Source organism: Crotalus tigris, unplaced genomic scaffold (assembly GCF_016545835.1).
Source record: "Crotalus tigris isolate CLP2741 ecotype Arizona unplaced genomic scaffold, ASM1654583v1 scf7180000024340.7048381, whole genome shotgun sequence".
NCBI classification, from domain to species: domain Eukaryota; kingdom Metazoa; phylum Chordata; class Lepidosauria; order Squamata; family Viperidae; genus Crotalus; species Crotalus tigris.
Window position 1 is genome coordinate 2,297,748 of NW_024100510.1, and position 20,216 is coordinate 2,317,963.

Consider the following 20,216-nt stretch of genomic DNA (forward strand, 5'->3'; position numbering starts at 1 on the left):
TGAAGAGTTTAATCCAGTGATGCACAACTATTTGGAGTATAGTCTCCACAACCCCTCCAAAATTTGCCATCTAAAGGTAATGTTCAATGTGATAACATTAGGATATTAAATATATGGGAGGAAAATAATATCCTTAATTGAACATAATTTTCATTGAATACAAATATAAAATAAATATGATTTACTTTTTGAATCTGCCCCCTAGATTCAAAGGTGAAATGAGGATATGAAAAATTTAAGCCCTACTGTTGGGCAAGCCATCCCTAGTGGAGGTCAGACAGTATAATATCTCTTCCTGTTCTTCATCCACAGTTTGGAAGACAGGAGTCAATAGGGGGAATTAACCTCTAAATAGTAAAGATTTTTCTCCCAACAGGAAAACAATAGGCAAGGGGGAAAAAGCACATGTGCTTGCTTCCTGCAGCAAATGAAAAAGCTCTCCTCTGGTGAAAGAAGAGCTCTGAGGAATTGAAAATGTGGCAAATGGGCCAAATAAGTGAGAAATTAGTAAGAAGTTGAAAGAAATAGCAAAAGAGGTTTTAAAAACAGAACAAAACTTGTCCTAGAAGACTGAAGTTATGAACAATGTGCTTAGGAGCATATTTAGATAACTTCTTGCATGTTTAGATAACAACAAATTATTACTGGCAAGATATGAGTGGAACAATATCATATTCAATCCTGAGAACTGCACAATCAACACACTAACTCTGACTCTCTTGCACTGTCTCAATTAAAGCAGTACCTGCTGGGATCTTCTGCAGGATAATCATCATAACTTGGCAACACCAGCAGCGCTTTCCAAAAGATCTTTTCTTGTTGCATAGGAATGTTTTCAGCAATTAATGATGGTAGATCTAAAGGGCTCCATGCTGCATCTCTAAGACATACAACATAATATTAAAATATGTAACCATGTTCATTGTAGATTATATTTCCTAAAGAGTGTTTCAGGAAAAAGTAGATTACTTTAAACCAAGGCCATTTAAAATTAAGATGATTGTTGTAGCAGCTATTAAATTAATAGATAGGCTTGTTCTGGAAACAAGTTTTAAAGGGATTTATTGTTCTTTGTTATTAAAGAACAATAAGTACAAAATAAATTCCTTGAAAACTTGTTTCCTTGTTTTAACTGCTACAACAATCATCAAAATGGTTTAATAAACATAACAGTTAAAACATACTAGTTTATAACTTTTTTCTAAAAATATACTCCAAAGTCTTAGGGCAGACATGTCAAACCCACAACATCATGTGACATTGCACAATGTATCGGGCCAGTTTTGCCATTGCTGGCAATGGGGTGGGCGCGGCTTCCAGATGACGCGTCCGGCCCACAGGCTGGCAGTTTGACACCCCTGCCTTAGAGCATGTAAAAATCCATTCTTATAAAATCTTGTTAAAAAGCACTTTTGCAGGTCATGCACTATATCTGTGGTGGCGAACCGGTGGCACACAGAGCCCTCTCTGTGGGCACGCTGGCCATCGCCCCAGTCCTAGACTTTCAGCTGGGTTTTATAAAACCTTTTCGCTTTAGGCATCCGCCACCGTGTGCAAAAAAAAAAAAAAAAAAGGTTCAATCAATTTCAACTTCTCGCGGGGAAAAAAAAGATCTCGCAAAGTTGGAATTGATTGATTGAACTTTTTAGTCCCACCCAGTCTGTCGTTACCACCACAGCCACGCCCACCCATTGGGCCACACCCACCCATTGGGTCATGCCCACCCGGCACCCGACGATACATAAGTGGATTTTGGATTGCAGTTTGGGCACTCGGTGTCTAAAAGGTTCGCCCTCACTGCACTAGATGAAACATACAATAATATAATATTATAATAATAGAGTTCGAAGGGACCATGGAGGTCATCTAATCCAACCCCCTGCTCAGGCAGGAAACCCTAAACCATTTCAGACAAATGGCTGTCCAGTCTCTTCTTTAAAATTTCCAGTGTTGGAGCATTCACAATTTCTGGAGGTAGGTTGTTCCACTGATAAATGATTGTATCATATATATAATTAGCAGTTATCTAAATGCATTTTAAAACTCTTTGTACAGAGACAAATCTGAGGAGCTCTCTGGGCAGGGCAGTCAGTTTTTGATTTTTCTCCTGCATTTTGTCCAGTAATCCACTTCCGGTGACATATGTAACTCAAGCATCTCTTCTCTGTTCAAGCATCACAAAACGTATTTTGCATATAACCAGTATGGATTTTTTTTTGGTTCAAAATATATTTAATTCTTAAATCTCTCATGACTTTAGTCTCAAAGCTTGCAACCTTTATTGTAACATAATTTAATTAAAATTCAACATACTGTAATAATTGTTGATAAAAATGCTGTACTTTCATTTGGTGGATGGTCTTGTTCCGTATCCATTGAAACCTGAAAATAAATACCACTTTATGAATCACTTGCCTGTATCAAACAGCAAACTTTTCTCATTCATACTTAGCCACCACCTGGCGCCCTTTGATTTGTCAATTTATAAGGACCTACCTCTAACGTTCAACCAAAGTCAAGAATAGCTTCCTAGTTCTTGTTGATACAACTAAAAATTGTTACAATGCTGTTGTTTATGCTATGAACAAAATCTGATACATCTTACAAAAAAATCTGCTAATTGTCAAAACATTACAGACGTAGATATAAATTAGAACTAACCATTATTTGCTATGCAAACAACATCCATCAGTTTAAATAAAGTCCTCTTGTAATATTCTCTTTGATAGAATAATACAGCTGCTGGAGCTTGCCGTGCTGGGGGAGAAAGTGACCCTGTTGCCTCCGAAGCTGTTCTGGGGGGCAGCAGCTTGGAGGCATGCAGAAGTCCCCCCCAACCTCTGTTCCTGGCGCAAACGGCTAGGAAAAGGCCTCCGAGGCTTGGATCAGACCCTTGAAAGCTCTGTTCAGGGCGGCGGCAGCTTGCAGCAGTCCTGCAAGGGCTGGATCCAAACTCCGGAGGCATACATAAGTTCTCCCCAACCTCCGCTCCTGGTGCAAATGGCTAGGAAAACCCCTCCGAGGCTTCGATCAGGATCTTGGAAGCTTCCGCCCCTTCCCCCCTGCTGCCACCCAGATTTGAGGTCGGGGAATGCTTCTGCAACCCTCCCACAGCCCGATCTGGGCTCTAGAGGCCTTTTCCAGGCTGCTGCCGCCCAGATTTAAGGCTGGGGGACACTTCCGCGCCCCCCCGGCCCAATCCGGGGCACTTTCCAGGCCTGATTGGGCCGCAGAGGGTGCGCGGAAGCATTCCCTGGTCTCTAATCCAGGCCACAGCAGGAACCACGGCAGAGAGGAGACAGATCTTTTCCAGGTGAGTCCACTGCGGCAGAAAGGGAGGGGGAAGCATGTGGTATCTTAGTGGGTCAGGGAGGCCTCGGGGGCCTGTTCCAGCACTAGGCCCTCCATGGCCTTCCCCACCTTGAGATACCTCATGTTCGCTTAAAGAGCCTCGTGCGTTTTAATGAGCAAGGGAGTGATCTCGTACCTCAAACGAGATTCACTCTACAAGTTTTCGAGTTATGAGTGGAATGGGCAGGCTCCATTACACTCATAACTCAAGGACTACCTGTACTCTATCCTTCCTGCCGTAATCCAAACAGGATTTTCAGCTCCTGAGCAGACAGGTATGTGCAGCTTCTGTCAGACCTCCCAGGACCACTCCCACTGGCCTGAGACACTCTGGGCTCCTTGCCTTACTGTGCTGATTCTCCATTCTCTGCTTGGTTTTTGGCTCCCTCTTGACTCTGGGGCTTACTGAAAGAGCTGCCTGCTAAATAAGTTCAGCTCCTCTCCATGCATGAAAAGGAACACCTTCAATGGGCTGCAGGAATGGAGTTGAAATCTTTAGGAGTTCAGCTTCCCTTGGGAGACAGTTCTATGCAGAAACAAAAGGAAACCTCTTGCTAAGTGGCAGCAGTTTGCAACCTTCCCTGCCAGTTTGCCCATAGACTTTCTGGGAAAGCTAACAGAAAATTGCAAATGGCAATCATATAATTGCAGGCCACTTGGCAAGCAACTGTAAATGATAAGTCAAGGTGTAGCTGTATCAAGTTAGATTAATTGATTTTAGATTTAAACTTAAATAAATAGAAAAAAAGCTGGACCTTATTTAAGAATATATATTTTGAGGTAAGTAAGATTTAAACTAATCAACCAAACACAGGGATTAAGAATTTGTGGCTCTCTGGAAATGAAGAATTACAGTTTTCAGCATCTCCCATTGTTAGCCAGCAGCATTGCTGTAATGGGATCCTCAAAGAAATGTATCAGGAAATAGTTACAGCACTTCCCTATTCAATCAGCCACCTTACAACTTATCAGTCTGAGAACTCCCCACTTGGATCTCAAAGTGTTTACACAAGCAGCAAGCAAGATGCTTGATATAGATGCATCAGAAATGACTGGTCCTAATTCTCTGCAGCATATATCCTCCACTATAACAGGAAGACAAGGGAAGTGATCGGAGAGAAAAAATGTGCTAATTCCTCAGGATAACATACAAAGCATTGTGAGAAGGAGTGAGGATGATAATGCATCATTTGCATGATGACATCGTACTGCACACATCATCATCCTGATACCATCATAGCACATGTATATGGAGAAACACAGTACTTACTGCAGGCAGGCGGTACCAAGATTCCCGGCATGTCCCAAGTTCACAATTCTTTTAATTAGATGCTCCCTGGCAATTGGGCACTCTGCAGAGGGTGAAAGGGCTTTCAATTTATCTTTTGGATCTACATAACAGGGTGCTGCTGGGAATGCTCTCATCTGTCGTTTCAATTTCTTTCGGGCAAAAACAGCTTCCTTCCATCTTCAAGAGAATGTACAAGCAAGATTCATTGTCTGCCAAAATACACAACTTGCTAGAACCATCCTTTCAGATAGACTGTATTCTATCTGCCTGATACCAGGTTATAACCAATTCTAGTGAAAAAGCAAATGTTTTCTGCACTGTCAGAAGAGAGGGAAAAAAAAGCTGTACAGCCCTCTCTGTAGAACATAGCAATTATATGTACTCTTCATTCAATTGCTCACTTGCCCTATACTTTAAAAAAAAGAGAAGTGATATGTGTTCTTTCTTATTGCCTTCCTATTTTAGTCACCTTAGAAGAGTCACCTGCATGAGATGGATGAGAATGAATGAATGAATGAATGAATGAATGAATGAATGAATGAATGAAGTCCCCAGCTTTTTTCTCTTAAACCACACTGCATTTAGGAGAGCTTTGGAGTGGGATAGGATGTTGCTGTGGTATTTAGACAGACAGAAAGAGCGGTCTTCTCTTGGCACTGATTACTATTTGACAACAATTGCACAAATGCCACATCTCTTCACAGCATTCTTGGTGTATGCCTGAGGTCTTCAAAGAAGGGACTGATGGCAAATACTAGTTACAAAAGAAGTCTTCTGTTGAGGAACTTTATTGAAGTAAATAATCCTAAAGCTAGTTCAGAAAGGTTTTGTCTTTAAACTATAATGTTAAGCTTATGGTTTCACAAGCTATTTCTGATACATAACATTGGTGTCCTTATTGACCAAAATACATTCTAAAAAAAACCAAGACAAAAATAAAAGGGAGAGGGGAAAAATAAAGAATACTCAAGTAATAATTCTTAATATTACATTGATCTTATAATGATTAGCTACAATGCATATATAATGCTGTAATAAACTATGATTGCTTGGTGTTATTACAACTACAGAATTAAAACAATTCAAAAAAAGGAAGTCCAAATGCTCCTTTCTCAACCATGAAGTGAAGACTTTTTTTTAATCAACTCTCCTTCTGACAAGATTATCAGAAAATAGACGTGTTCTATTGTGAGGATGTGACATTGTGAGAAGATGCTGGTGATCCTGTTTTTCTTCTTTCATCTTCTTTGTTACACTTTGGTGCAGTCATTTGTTACTGTCCAGCTGATCTGCACTTATAGGCTATCGTGATACCTCTGGCAGACTTACTTACTTCAGGAGTTAAGGCCTATGGCCTGCCAGACATTGCAACTTCTAGCATCTGACACCCTAGATTAAGTTAATTGGGGCTATTGGTAAATATGGTCGAGCAATATTCAATTTCTCACTCTGGCTTATATAAAGCTTCATCTTTGGATTTAGTCCCAAATCCCATTTAGAAGTTTATCTTGGATGGACTTGTTAGGCAAAAGTAAGAATAGTTAACTTAATGTATAGTACCACTATAATATAGTACCACTATAAATTCAGAGTAGACCAGGCAAACACATTAGGATATGTAAACTATAAATGACAGGCAGAGATCACAGGAGAATTTGAAAGAAAAGTACTTCCAGGATTTAAGACTTAAACAGTAGAACACTGACACTGATATCCCCTAACTTCCCTGAAGTTGTTACCTAGCCTGGTAATGAAATGTTCGGAAACCAACCCACAAGCTCGGAGAATGAAACTTCACCCTCATCCTATACCTGAGCTACAGATATTCGCCACTACTGCAGACAATTTTGTCCTGTAGAATAAAATCACAAGAATAATGAAAAGATTTTACACATTCTATCCTGAGCTAATTAGTGGAAGAAATATAATACAAATAAGCATATAATTAAACTTCTTAAGAGCCAACTTTAATACAGTTGACATACCTTTGTAAGTATTTGCAGAAGCACTGAAGTTCTTGCAGGGTCTCTTTAGCATTTTGGAAAATTTCATCCTCCAAAAATGCATCCATCATTTCAGCACAGATTTCCTGTGAACATCGGACAATGCGTGCCTTTTGATCTATCTCCACAGCACATCTAAGATACAGTAATTCATTTAATTTAACAGCTATCTCAAGAACAATTATAACACTTCTGGCTTTCGGTCATACAACAGAAGGTTAGAAGATTCATTTCAAAGAACAATTCAAGAACTATTTAAAAGCAAATGTTATCACATATAAATTAAATAACTGTTGATAAGAACAACAGTATAGTTTAAATGAAAATTATTGATCACTGCATATAAAATATTACGTCTCTAGTTCTGCAAAACAAAATAAATTAATAAATGGACATCTAGGTTGAACTAAATTATCATTTGTAAAATAAAAAGAAATTATTTATTACTCCTGCACCACCAAAAATATTCCAGTTGTACCTATTTATAGACAAAGGTTTAAAACCATAAAACCAACAATTAAATCAGTGAAGTCTTGGACTGAGGAGGCAAAGTTAAAGCCACAGGCTTGGCTTGATTGCACGGATTAGAACATTTTTGAAGATACCGCTGCAGACTCGGATGAACTCATAGATACTGTAACATCATATATTAGTTTTTGTGAAGACCTATGTGTGCCGACAAGAAACCTATGAATATACAGTAACAACAAGCCTTGGTTCACAGCTAAGCTCAAGCAACTACATCATACCAAAAGGGAAGCCTAAAGAAAGGAGATAGAATGCTGAACAATCAAGCCAGAAATGTATTAACAAGGGAGATCAGAGCAGCAAAAAGAAGCTACTCTGAAAAGCTAAGGAATCAGCTCTCAAAAAATGAACCAGCAAATGTGTGGAAAACTCTTAAAAATATCACCTTTCCATGGTGAAGGAAATCGACAACTGGCAGATGGCCTGAATGTGTTTTACTGTAGGTTTGAGAGGAACCACTATCACCTATCACCACCATCTCCATCTCAGATACACCAGCAATAGCCAAGCCTCCTACAACTGACCCCCCATCTATGGTGCTCACAAAAAAATGTGCAAAGTCTATTTCACAGACAAAAGTCTGGAAAAGTACCAGGCCCAGACAAGATAACTCCTTCTTGCTTGTACTGACCAACTGGCCCCCATTCTTACCCACATCTTTAATAAATCACTAGAGATGTGTTATGTTTCTTCTTGCTTCAAACTCTCTACTATCATCCCAGTGTCAAAGAAACCCCATCGAGGTGCTGAACAACTACAGACCAGTTGCTCTGACATCCATAATTATGAAATGATAGATTTTAAGGAGAAACCCTCTTATTCTACCACCTCTTTACAATATTAGACAACACAGTATCAACAGTAGAGACCAAGTTTCTAAGTTCTATAATATCTTAAGACTTAAAATGGACACCTAACATCAAAAATGTGATCAAAAAAGCACAATAAAGAATGTTTTTCCTGCGCCAACTCAGAAAGCTCAGACTGCCCAAGGAGCTGCTGGTAGTTCTACAGAGGAATTACTGAGTCTGTCATTTGCACCTCTATAACTGTCTGGTTTGGCACTGGAATCAAACAAGACACAGACTTCAACAAATAGAACCGCAGAAAAAACAATTGCTACCAGTCTGCCTTCTATTGAGGACCTGTATATTGCACAAGCCAGAAAGAGGGCTGTGAAAGTATCTACAGATTCCTCACATCCTGGACTGTTTTAATTTTTCCCTCAAGACAATGCTATAGGGCATTTTGCACACCAGAACAACTAGACATAAGGATACTTTTTCCCCCATGCCATCACTCTGCTAAACAACTAATTCTCACAACACAGTCGAACTACCTAGTAAGGCTGCATTACTATTATTCTTCTCATCTTCCTATTACCTATCTCCTTATCTTATGACTATAATTTTGTTGCTTGTATCTTACGATTTATGTTTTATTTAGTATCGTAGTATGACTTATGTTGTTTGCTTATTTAGAATTCTATGACTATCACTAAGTGTTGTATCTTATCATTTATCATGAATGTATTTTTATAATGACTATGATCATGACTGATCACTTGTTGCTTGCATGTAGAATGAGAGTTTATGCACCGGAGACAAATTCCTTGTGTGTCCAATCATACATGGCCAATAAAGAATTGTATTCTATTCTGTTCTGCTCCAAACAGTGGCTGTGTGAGAAGAAAACAACTCAGAAAAGAACTCTTTCTTCTCCAGTTTCCAATGCCTCCCCACTTCTGAACAACTTGCAAGGCGAAACTGTTGAAATCAAGTCTGAGGCAATTTGAGCCAGATTCTCAGTTTCTTATAAATGGTTATTTAAAAGTCTAAATCATTATGTTATTAAAGGCAGGGAAAGCCCTAAATTTAAGAAAGATATTTCTTTATTTAGATGCTTACTTACAGAAAAGTAGCCTAAGATATCTAGAAAACAATACACAGTTCTGAGAAAAGAAATAAAAGTCCAACTAGCTGCTTGGAAACAGATATACATTTCATTTCTGGAGCCAGAGTGTTAGAAACATCCACGATAAGAAGAATGACAGATCATAAAGTGGCAGTATACAGTGACAGCAAAAAATATGTTATTCATTCTAAAAAGAAAGTGTTTTTATTTGATCTTTCATAGCAAAGAATCCATTGCAAGAAAATATGCATCTTTAATTATTTGTGGAACAATTATAATAAAACTAATAATGATAAAGATGTTACAATCGGCAAAGAAGACAGGCCTGCCACTTACGTACTTTAGCTCCTTAACTGAAATTTCTTGTATTTCTTGCTTTATTACTTCTGCCATCAGCTCTGCGCCCAGCGACTTGCTTAACATTTGTGTCCTCTCTTCTTTTTCCCTTTTTTGCCTAAGATGGTGATGGAATGAAATCCAATCATTATGTGTTAGGAAAACTTCAGGTACTTAACTTACATAACAAAGTAAATAAATAAATAAATAGCTGCCTTAAAAATATTAGTATTAAGTATAACTTACAGAAACATTACTAAGATACAAGTAATACTAAGTATGTTCTATTTAACTTACATCTTCTGGTTATGTTGTATTATTTATTACATACATCTGTCTGTGTGTCTGTCTGTCCTGAGTTGGACCAAGAACCATCTGCATGCAATCTATTGCCCTACAGATATATTAGTGGTGTTTAAATAATTCTCACACCACTGGAGCAATGTATACGAGAGAACATAAGAGCCTGCAATCTACTGTTACCATTAACAGTAGATTTCCCAGAGTATGAAGGGGTTCTACATGTTAACTGACCTACATATGTATACATTGGCCAAATGAATAACTAGCAAGGTGCATGGTGAATAATTACTATAACAGATTCAGGCAAGCCTGACTATAGAGGTGCTCCTCCAAAAGTCTATTATGTATCATTGCATGTATAATTGAATGAATCTCTCTCTCTATCATCACATCTGATTAGTTCAGAGAACACAATACTGCAGTATATTGTACTACTGCAATTTGTACACACTGAAATTTTAAACTGTGTCAGAACAAATGTTATATAAAAGTTACTTCTCTTTTTCGGCCTGACGCTTTTCTTCTTCAAATCTTTCCCTTTCTTCATTTATTACAACAGATGCAATTTGCCTCAAAATTCCAGACATCACTTCTGTAATTAGTTCATTTATAGTAGCATCAGAGACCCTATAGAAGAAATAAAATTCACTGTGAAGCCTTAATTGAAAGAACCACCTGCACATTTAATGTAGCCATGGCGGGGGCTGGTGCAGCGCGGGCTGCTGGCCCTGGCTGCAATGCTGCAGCTGCTCTGCTTGACCGGCCCCTGCCAGCCCCTCCGCCGGCCGGGCTGGCTCCCCCAAGTGCCCCTCTTGCCCCGGCGCCTGACCGAGCTGCCCAAGGGGCAGCAGAAGGAAGAAGGGGAGAAGGAGGGCGAGGAAGCTGCCCCAGCTGGGACTCCGCGCTGCCCAGCCTTGCCCTCCGCCCATCCGATGTAGCTGTGGTGAGCCTTGGGGGAAGCTGTTGCTGCGTGGGCCACTGGCCACAATGCTGCGGCTGCTCTGCTTGACCGGCCCCTGCCAGCCCCTCCGCCGGCCCGGTGGCCCCCTCCGGGGGCCCCTCTTGCCCCAGCACCCACCCAAGCCGCTCATTGGCAGCAGGAGGAAGAAGGGGTGGAGGAGGGTAAGGAAGCCGCTGCCGCAGCCGGGACTCCGCGCTGCCCGGCCTCGCCTTCTGCCCATCTGATGTAGCCACGGCAGGGGCTGGTGCAGCGCGGGCCGCTGGCACTGGCCACAATGCTGCGGCTGCTCTGCTTGACCGGCCCCTGCCAGCCCCTCCGCCGGCCTGGCTGGCTCCTCTGGGTGCCCCTCTTGCCCCGGTGCCCGCCCGAGCGGCGCAGGCGGAGAGGGGAAGCTCTGGAAGACCCCTGGTGACCCCCCCCCAACTAATAGGTGGCGGCAGAGCAGGGCGAGGGGAGACCTGCCGGGCAGGAAAGAGGCACTCCGAGACCGGCCACCCGCAGCTCCTTACCAGGGACACCTTTCCAGCAATCCTCCCGGCCACCATGTGCAGTATGAAGAAGGAAAGAGGTTTGTGGGCAGTCCCACAAGCCAAAGAAGTTCAACCAATCAATTCAAACCATGAGAAGTTTGAATTGATTGATTGAACTTTTTTAGTCCCACTTTTTTTTTTCAGACTGCACATAGTGGCTGAGGACAGGGAGCCGCTGTTAGGCTTTTGCAGCTTCAGCACAACTCTTCCCATACTTGTCTGACAGAAGGTTCAAGAAAGAATGCTAAAGGAAGCTATAATTTTATGGGTTTTATGGTATCATGGTTTTATTGTGAGCTGCTAGAGATGAGCTTGAAGGAGAGGCCGCCTGCTCCCACCTCCTACGGAGCACAACTGCTACTTCCTCGCCCTCCCAGCAAAAGAAAGAAGACATCCTTTTTTCCACTTTCCACTTCTCATCCTCTCTTTTCCGCGCACCTCTTCCAGAGCGAGCCAGAAGCCTCAACTCCAGCCTCCCGCAGCAGGCTGAGATAGGCGAGCCGGCAGCTCCTTCTCCCCGTCGGCCTCCTCCTCTGCTCCCTGGGAACCTTCGCGCCAAAAGGCAGAAAGAAGAAAGTTCCAGAGAGGGAGAATGTGGGCTGGGGGGAGAGCAGTCTTTTGCGAGGAGAGGAGAAGCCAGGACGGAGCTGGATGGGGGGGGGGCAAAGCCGGTGCAAGTCTCGCCTTAGGCTCCACTCTTTAAATCAAGCCTCCTGTTCTGTGCACATGTGTATGCGTGTGCGCGCGCACAGGCACACACACATTATGCAGCTCCCAGTTTTTTCTTTTGTGAGGGAAACAGATCCAAGTGACTCTTTCAGTGTTTCAGCTTGCCAACCTGACCTATACCATCTCAGACAAGTGACTGTCTAGCCTCTTTTTAAAAATCTCCAGTGATAGAGTGCCCACAATTTCTGGGGGTAAACTATTCCACTTATTATTATTATTATTATTATTATTATTATTATTATTATTATTATTATTATTATTATTATTCAGGATATGCCTACAATGACAAATGAGCAAACACCAACACCTGCTTCCAAAATATCATTAAAAACAATAATATTTATACATACCATATTGCTGTTTGTACATAGTTGGCTCCTACACTGCTGATTTCTTTGCATTCTTCTTCTAGTACCTCATACATAAGGCCTTTAGCTACCTCTAAAATGTCCTGAAATTAAGAAGGAGTAAGAATTAGCCTTCAACACTGTTTTTTAGCACATGCTTTGCAATATTTGTAAAACCAAAACAAATAAAACGGTACAGTATATGGTAGCACAATATTAAAACTCAAACATTTGATGAAATAGAGAATTTAAAGCAATATTAAAACACAATAGGAGATCACTACTCAGTCTCTAAATATCAACATTCATATCAGGGTGGTGTAAAGGCCTAGAAAGTTTGCCAGTTTCTATAGGAAAAACTGTAGTGAAACTTTCTGAATTAAAGAAAGGGTAAGTGAAAAGAAATGGAAAAGAGGGTTAAAACAGAAGACAGGGTTCTGCTTATGGAAACACATTTTTCAAGGGCTGGAAGACTGTTTTGTCTTCCAAGTATTCTACAGCAGTGGTTCTCAACCTTCCTAATGCCACGACCTTTTAATACAGTTCCTCATGTTGTGGTGACTCCCAACCCCCCATCCAGCTGGCCGGGGAGGGGGGCAGGAAGGCCGCTCCTCCAGCTCCGCCCAGCCTGGTTGGAGAAGCGCCATTCCTCTCCCTCTTTCCTCTCTCTCTTTCTTTCTCTCTTTCCTCTCTCTTTCTCTTTCCTCCCTCTTCTCTCTTTCCGCTTTCCTTCCTTTCTCCTTCTCTCTTTCCTCTCTCTTTTCCTGTTTCTTTCTTCTGTTTCTCTCTCTCTTTCCTCTGTTTCTCTCTGTTTCACTACCCAGCCTCGCCCTCCACCCACTGATGGAGCCACGGTGGGGGCTGGCGCCGCACGGCCCCTGCCAGCCCCTCCGCCAGCCCGGCTGCTCCCCCCAGGTACCCCTCTTGTCCCAGCGCCCGCCCAAGCCGCCTGGGGGGCAGGAGGAAGAAGGGGAGGAGGAAGAAGAGGGCAAGGAAGCTGCCGCCAGTGCCGGGCCCCAGGAGGAGACTCTTCTCTCCTACCATTGCTGCATCTCCTTCTTCCTCCCCAGCAGCCTGGATTCCAGCGTGCCTTCCCAGCCAGCGGGGCAATGGTCGGGCTGGCTGTGGATTGCAGGGACTGGTCTCCCTTGGGCCGCGGCTTGCGGGAGGGCTGGCCCACTCAGCGGAGCCTCTAGCAGAGATCCCAGGGCTTCCCCGGGCGGCTCCAAGGCCACGAGGCTCTGGCCGCGCTTCTCCCAGGGGCTGGGACACCTGGGCGCAGGGCCAATCAGGAGCCCTGCAGGAGGTAAGTCCGAGAGAGAGAGAGAGAGAGAGAGAGAGAGAGAGAGAGAGAGAGAGAGAGAGCGGGGGGGGGGGAGAGAAGGGAAGTGAAAGTGCCTCTCTCTGCAAATGGCGGAGGCGGCCATGCGGAGACAGATGTGGAGCAGTGTCTTGGTTCCTAAGACCATCGGAAATATATGCTTTCCGATGGTCTTAGGCGATCCCTGTGAAAGGGTCATTCGACCCCCAAAGGGGTCGCAATCCACAGGTTGAGAACCGCTGTTCTACAGGGAAAATTTCTCCTGATTTCAGGATCAGCTTGATTTAGTGGTTAGGAACCAAGCTAGAAACTGAAAAACTGCAAATTCAAATTCCACCTTAGCTCATGAAAGCCAACTGAGTAACTTTGGGCCAGTCATTCTCTCTCAGCCCAACCCACTTCACAGGCTTGTTCTGGTGAAAACAGGAGGAAGATGTATTAGATATGTTTGTTGCCTTAGTTAAAAAAAAATGAAGATAGGATGCAAGCAAACAAACAGCTAAAATTATCCTTCCATTTGTTATCCCTATCAAAACCCAGATTTCTAAGCAGTGGTGGGATTCAAATACCTGAACAATTGGTTCTCTGCGTGGACGCCACTTCCAGAGGTCCACTCACTTCCGGCGGTCCATTCTGGGCCTTGAGAAAAAGGGCTAGAGCATCAACCGGTTCACCAAAGTCAATAAAAAATTAGCTACCGGTTCTACTGAACCAGTGCGAACCGGCTGAATCCCACCACTGCCTCTAAGGCAAGGATCAGAATCAAGTAATATAAAACCTTTCAGCTGAATGCGGAAGCTTTTCTCACACCTATTCACTGGGAAGACTGGGAACAGGAAGGGTTACTGGCAAAGTTCCATAGGAGGAAGAAAGTACAAGTGCCAGGAGAAGCTGTACATTCTGACGGATTGTATGCTCAGGTTTGAGGGCAAAAAGATCATTTTTTCAATCACTAGTATTATTTTTTCACCGCAGTCCACCTTTAAGCATTTCTAACTGTGGCTCTCGTATCAAAAATGCTTATGTTAAAACAAAAACAGAGATATAAAATTATTTTTTGAAAAAAAGGCATGATAATTTAAGAAATGTCAGATGCTTCTCACCATATCACTATATTCAGGCTGATGCTTTGGTGTGGGAGACAACGGTTGTGAAATGGGCTGAAAGATAGACTCTGCAGAGGAAGACACCAGTGCAGAGGGGAATGGTGGAAGTACAAATGAAGATTGAGATTGAAGTGCTTCTATTTTTACATTTTCCTCTCCGATTCTTGGTTCTGTGGGCAAAATAGGAGGTAAAAGCGATTCAGCAAGAGAAACAATCTTTTCATAACTTTTAAAAACATTTTTTTAAGGCAGGACAGACTTTTCCAGGATGGTTTCTAAAAACAAAGAGTAAAGGTATGATTAAATGCAAAGGTTCAAACTCAATCTCTTTATTTTCAGAGGTTTCAGGGGAATTACCTCAGAAAACTGAAATATTTCTACCTCTAAAGAGACACTGTCTATAACAGAGAATACCCAGCCAGATGAATTAATACTCAGATTTGGTATGAATTATTTTCACATTAAGCATTTATGTTTAACAATTTAAATCAAAGAACAGTCATATGATAAAATAACTACACCCCATTGAATTTTTTGACAATTTCAAATTATTTCAAAATACAAATATTTGCTCTTCATTTCAGCAATATTGATAAAGGGGATATAAAATAACAAATATGTCCCTTTTATAGGTAGTCCTTGACTTACAACCACAGAATCTCAGTCATTGAGTGAAGCAGTTGTTAATCTCAAGTAGTCCATTGAAAGCCATTGTATAATTGCAATAAACATAAATGCAAATTTGCCTGTGGAAAAAGTAAGTATCCCTCCTAGATTTATTACAACCTCCAATACCTACTATTAGAATCCAGTGCACCAGAACAGATGCATCACTGTTTTTGATGTGAGTGATATCACCATCCTTAGCTCTCTGAGGTCGGCACAAAAAAGTTTACAGATGATTATGTCTCTGGAAAGGGATTTAAAAAGATTGCCGAACAATTGGATATCAACTATCCCATTGTCCAATCATCTACAAGAGAAGAAAGCTGCCAACTTGTCTAGCCCAGGCCACCCCCGCAGGTTCATGAATACCTAGGCAAAAGCCAGGATGGACTTAATTCTCACTAACAGAGATTAAATGACAGAAGATGTTGAAACTACAGGAAACTTGGGGGGGAGAGTGACCATCCAATATTGGAATTCAATATTATGCAAGCACACAAGCAATAGAACACAGTCAAACTAGAGTCTTGGACTTTAAGAGAGCTAATTTCAACAACCTTAGAGAGAGCTTAGGAAGGATTCAATGGAGCTAAGGCTCAAAATGAACTAAGGCTTGCAACAAAAGTCAAAAATAACAAAAAAAAAGCTTTCAACATGTAAAAAACAAGAAAAAGGTTAAGGAAATGATTGGTCCACTATTGAGAAAAAGTGGCATGAAGGTGACAAGCAACAGGGAGAAAGCAGAACTACTTAACTCTTTTTTTGCATCTGTATTTACACAAAAGGAAAAAAAACAGTCCAACCTATCAAAAACAATACTGTAAAAAACAGATTAGAAACACAAGTTAAGATAAATATGAAAATGGTAAGTGAGCATCTATCCACCCTAGACGAGCTCAAATCACCAGGACCAGATGGACTACACCCCAAGGTTCTGAAGGAACTAAATAAAAGATGTGAACTCAGAATCACTGAACTATATCTTTCAAAGATCCTGGAGCACTGGAGAACTACCAGAGGACTGGAAAAGAACTGATGTAGTCCCCATTTTCAAAAAAGGGGGAAAAATGGATCCAGGAAATTACAGACCTATTAGCCTGACCTCAATACCTGGGAAGATCTTGGAAAAGATAATCAAGCAACGAATCAGCAAACACCTACAAGCAAACAAAGTTATTACCAAAAGCCAACATAGCTTTGTCAAAAACAGATCATGCCAGAAAAATCTTATTGCATTCTTTGACCAGGTGACAAAATTAGTGGACCAGAGGAATGCTGTGGATAAAATTTACTTGGACTTCAGCAAGGCATCTGATAAAGTAGACCACAACCTACTACTTGATAAGACAGAAAAATGTGGGTTAGACAAGATCTCCACGAGATGGATTCGTAGCTAGCTGACTGGCTGTACTCAGCATGTGGTCCTCAATGGAACTGCATCTACATGGAGGGAAGTGTGTAGTGGGGTGCTCCAGGGCTCTGTTCTGGGTCCAGTGCTCTTCAACATCTTCATCAATAATTTGGATGAGGGGATAGATGGGGAACTCATCAAATTTGCAGATGACACTAAGCTGGCAGGAATAGCCAACACTCCAGAAGATAGGCTTAAGATACAGGATCTTGACAAGACTTGAACATTGGGTGCTATCTAACAAAATGAAATTCAATGGTGAAAAAAGTAAGATTCTACATTTAGGCAAGAAAAACCTAAATGCACAGGTATATTATAGGTGGTACCTTGCTCAATAGTAGTAAGTGTGAGAGGGATCTTGGAGTACTAGTGGACAATCACTTAAATATGAGCCAGCAGTGTACTGCAGCTGCCAAAAAAGCCAAAACAGTGCTAGGCTGCATTAACAGAAGGATAGAATCAAGATCACGCAAAGTGTTAATACCACTTTACAATGCCTTGGTAAGGCCACACTTGGAATACTGCATCCAGTTTTGGTCACCACAATGTAAAAAAGTTGTTGAGACTCCAGAAAGAGTACAGAGAAGAGAAACAAAGATGATCAGGGGACTGGAGGCTAAAACCTATAAGGAATGTTTGTTGGAATTGAGTATGTCTAGCCTTTTTTTAAAAACAATATTTTATTAAGTTTTATAAAGGGGAAACAGGGATCGAGGTAGGTAATGGGATTAAGGGTAGGGCTCAGGGGTGGGATTGGTATAGGGATAAGCACAGAAGGGGGTCAATATAGGTAACAAGGGGTTCAGGATGGGGTTCAAGAATAGGGTTAAAGACAGGGGTGGGTACAACAGGGGGATTACCCCCAATAACAATCCAAGTGTTAGCAAACAAACTATCATCTGGGTACAAATATTCAGTGGGATTAATTAATCTATAAAGATAGCAAAAAAATAACAAAAATAATTATGGTTATAAAACATATCAATTAAAGTAAACATCAATCATCTTAATAAATTTCACATTCATTTCTCGCTATCGTTTTTCTAGCCATTGATAATTTTTTCCCATGTTTTAAAATAAACTGAATCTTCTTTCTCTTTAATCTCTAAAGTTAATCTATCCATTTCAGCACATTCCAAATTTTTTCTAATTATAATCTCATCAGACGGTGCATTTTCATTTTTCCAATATTGGGCAAATGCTATTCTCGCCGCTGTCAAGATATGTAATATTAAATAGTTGTTCTCTTTCCCATTGTTAGGTCCTAGTATTCCTAACAAAAACAGTTCTGGTTTAAATTCTATCTGTATTTTAGTCATCTTTTCCAGCCATGAATGGATCTTAAACCAAAATTTCTTTGCACTAGGACACACCCACCAGATATGATAATAAGTGCCTGGTTTTTGTTTACATTTCCAGCAATTATTCGAGACATTTTTAAATATTTTCGCTAGTCTTACTGGTTCATATGCCATCTATAAAACATTTTATATAAATTTTCTTTATATGGAACTGCTTTAGTCAGTTGAATGTTCCTATCCCATAACTTTTGCCAAGCATCTAATTCTATAGAGTATCCAAAGTTTTTTGCCCAAACTATCATTGTCTCTTTTACTTGTTCTTCTTCCATCTTCAGATTTAACAAGAATCTATAGTTTCTTAATCAGATTTTTGTCTGTTTTCAAAAGTATTTGATCAAGTTCTGTCTGTTCTTTATAAAATCCCATTGTCTTTAAGTCTTTCTCATAACTTGTTTGAATTTGTAAATAAGGCCACCAAGATATATTAATGCCTTGTTGTTGTTAAGTCTTCCCTATCTTTAAGCTTTCCATCTTTGTCCAAAATCTCTTTATATGTAACAAGTTTATCGTAATTGATTAAATTTGGGTAAGCAAAGGCTTCCATTGTTGACAGCCATTCTAATATTTTAATGTATTTTTTTTTTGTTTTATTCTCTCCCATTCTAAAAGCAGTGCATTCCTTACAGCATGATTTTGAAAATATCTATGTATTTTATTTTTTCCATACCACATAAAGGCATGCCTAGTTGTAAGTTATGCCCCTCTAGGTAAAGGAGTCTTTTATTTCTCAGTGTTATCCATTCTTTAATCCATGGCAAGATAGCTGCTTGATAATAAAGTCTCCAGTCCGGGAGTCCAAATCCTCCACTATCTTTAACTTCTTGTAACATTTTTGGCTTTAATTCGTGCTTTTTTCACTTGCCGTATAAATTGTAATATTATTGTATTTAAATCATCAAAAAACATCTTTCCCAATTTTACAGGAATTGTTTGGAATAAAAAGAGTAATTTTGGTAGAATACTCATCTTCACCGTCGCTATTCTTGGGTATGTCTAGTCTAATGAAGAGAAGGATGAGGGGTGACATGATAATAGTGTTCCAATATCGCAGGGGTTGCCACATAGAAGAGGGAGTCAAGCTATTCTCCAAAGCGCCTGAAGGCAGGACAAGAAGCAACGGGTGGAAACTAATCAAGGAGAGAAGCAACCTAGAACTAAGGAGAAACTTCCTGACAGTTAGAACAATTAACCAGTGGAACAACCTGCCTCCAGAAGCTGTGAATGCTCCAACACTGGAAGTTTTTAAGAAGAGACTGGACAGCCATTTGCCCTAAATGGTATAGGGCAGTGGTTCTCAACCTTTTTAATGCCGCAACCCCCAATCGGTCATAAGTCGAGGACTACTCAACCGGTCGTAAGTCGAGGACTACTCAACTGGTGCAGCACCGTTTGCAGAATGGGACTTTTGGCGGGCTCAGCAGGGCAGAGACAGCCTGGACAATTACTATTGGCTTTGGAAAGCCAATAGAATTAGACTCTATTCAAGAGAGTCTATTCTATTGGCTTTCAAAAGCCAATAGAATAAAAGGGAGGAGCACAGCTAAGGAAAAGGGGGAAAAAAATGGCGGACGGCGTTGTTTGGCGACCCCCGTGAAATGGTCGTTCGACCCCAAATGGGGTCCCGACCCACAGGTTGAGAACCACTGACATAGATAGATACATAATAATAATAATAATAATAATAATAATAATAATAATAATAATAATAAGAAGAAGAAGAAGAAGAAGAAGAAGAAGAAGAAGAAGAAGACGAAGAAGAAGAAGAAGAAGAAGAAGAAGAAGAAGAAGAAGAAGAAGAAGAAGAAGAAGAAGAAGAAGAAGAAGAAGAAGAAGAAGAAGAAGAAGAAGAAGAAGAAGAAGAAGAAGAAGAAGAAGAAGAAGAAGAAGAAGAAGTAGTAGTAGTAGTAGTAGTAGTGGTAGTAGTAGTAGTCCAGAACAACATGCTGTGGACAGTTGCGGCAAAGACATAGTATTTGCCTACAGAATGGCGAAAACCAAAGACAGAATTTTACCTGATGCCATAATGGCATAAATATTATAGTTTGGGTCTACTGTGCT

General features: G+C 40.9%; 1 protein-coding gene across 3 annotated transcripts in view; it reads right to left on the minus strand.

The window, feature by feature from the left end:
- LOC120300398 (minichromosome maintenance complex component 3 associated protein) overlaps positions 1-20,216 on the minus strand; it is a 90,639-nt gene that overhangs the window by 40,212 nt on the left and 30,211 nt on the right. For all 3 annotated transcript variants that reach the window (XM_039326351.1, XM_039326352.1, XM_039326353.1), the window contains exons 13-20: positions 14,718-14,890; positions 12,297-12,397; positions 10,222-10,353; positions 9,428-9,541; positions 6,628-6,780; positions 4,622-4,819; positions 2,314-2,382; positions 746-880 (exon numbers count right to left, since the gene is read on the minus strand). In XM_039326351.1, coding sequence (XP_039182285.1) covers positions 746-880; positions 2,314-2,382; positions 4,622-4,819; positions 6,628-6,780; positions 9,428-9,541; positions 10,222-10,353; positions 12,297-12,397; positions 14,718-14,890 — 1,075 coding nt within the window. The remainder of the gene's footprint in view (positions 1-745; positions 881-2,313; positions 2,383-4,621; positions 4,820-6,627; positions 6,781-9,427; positions 9,542-10,221; positions 10,354-12,296; positions 12,398-14,717; positions 14,891-20,216) is intronic.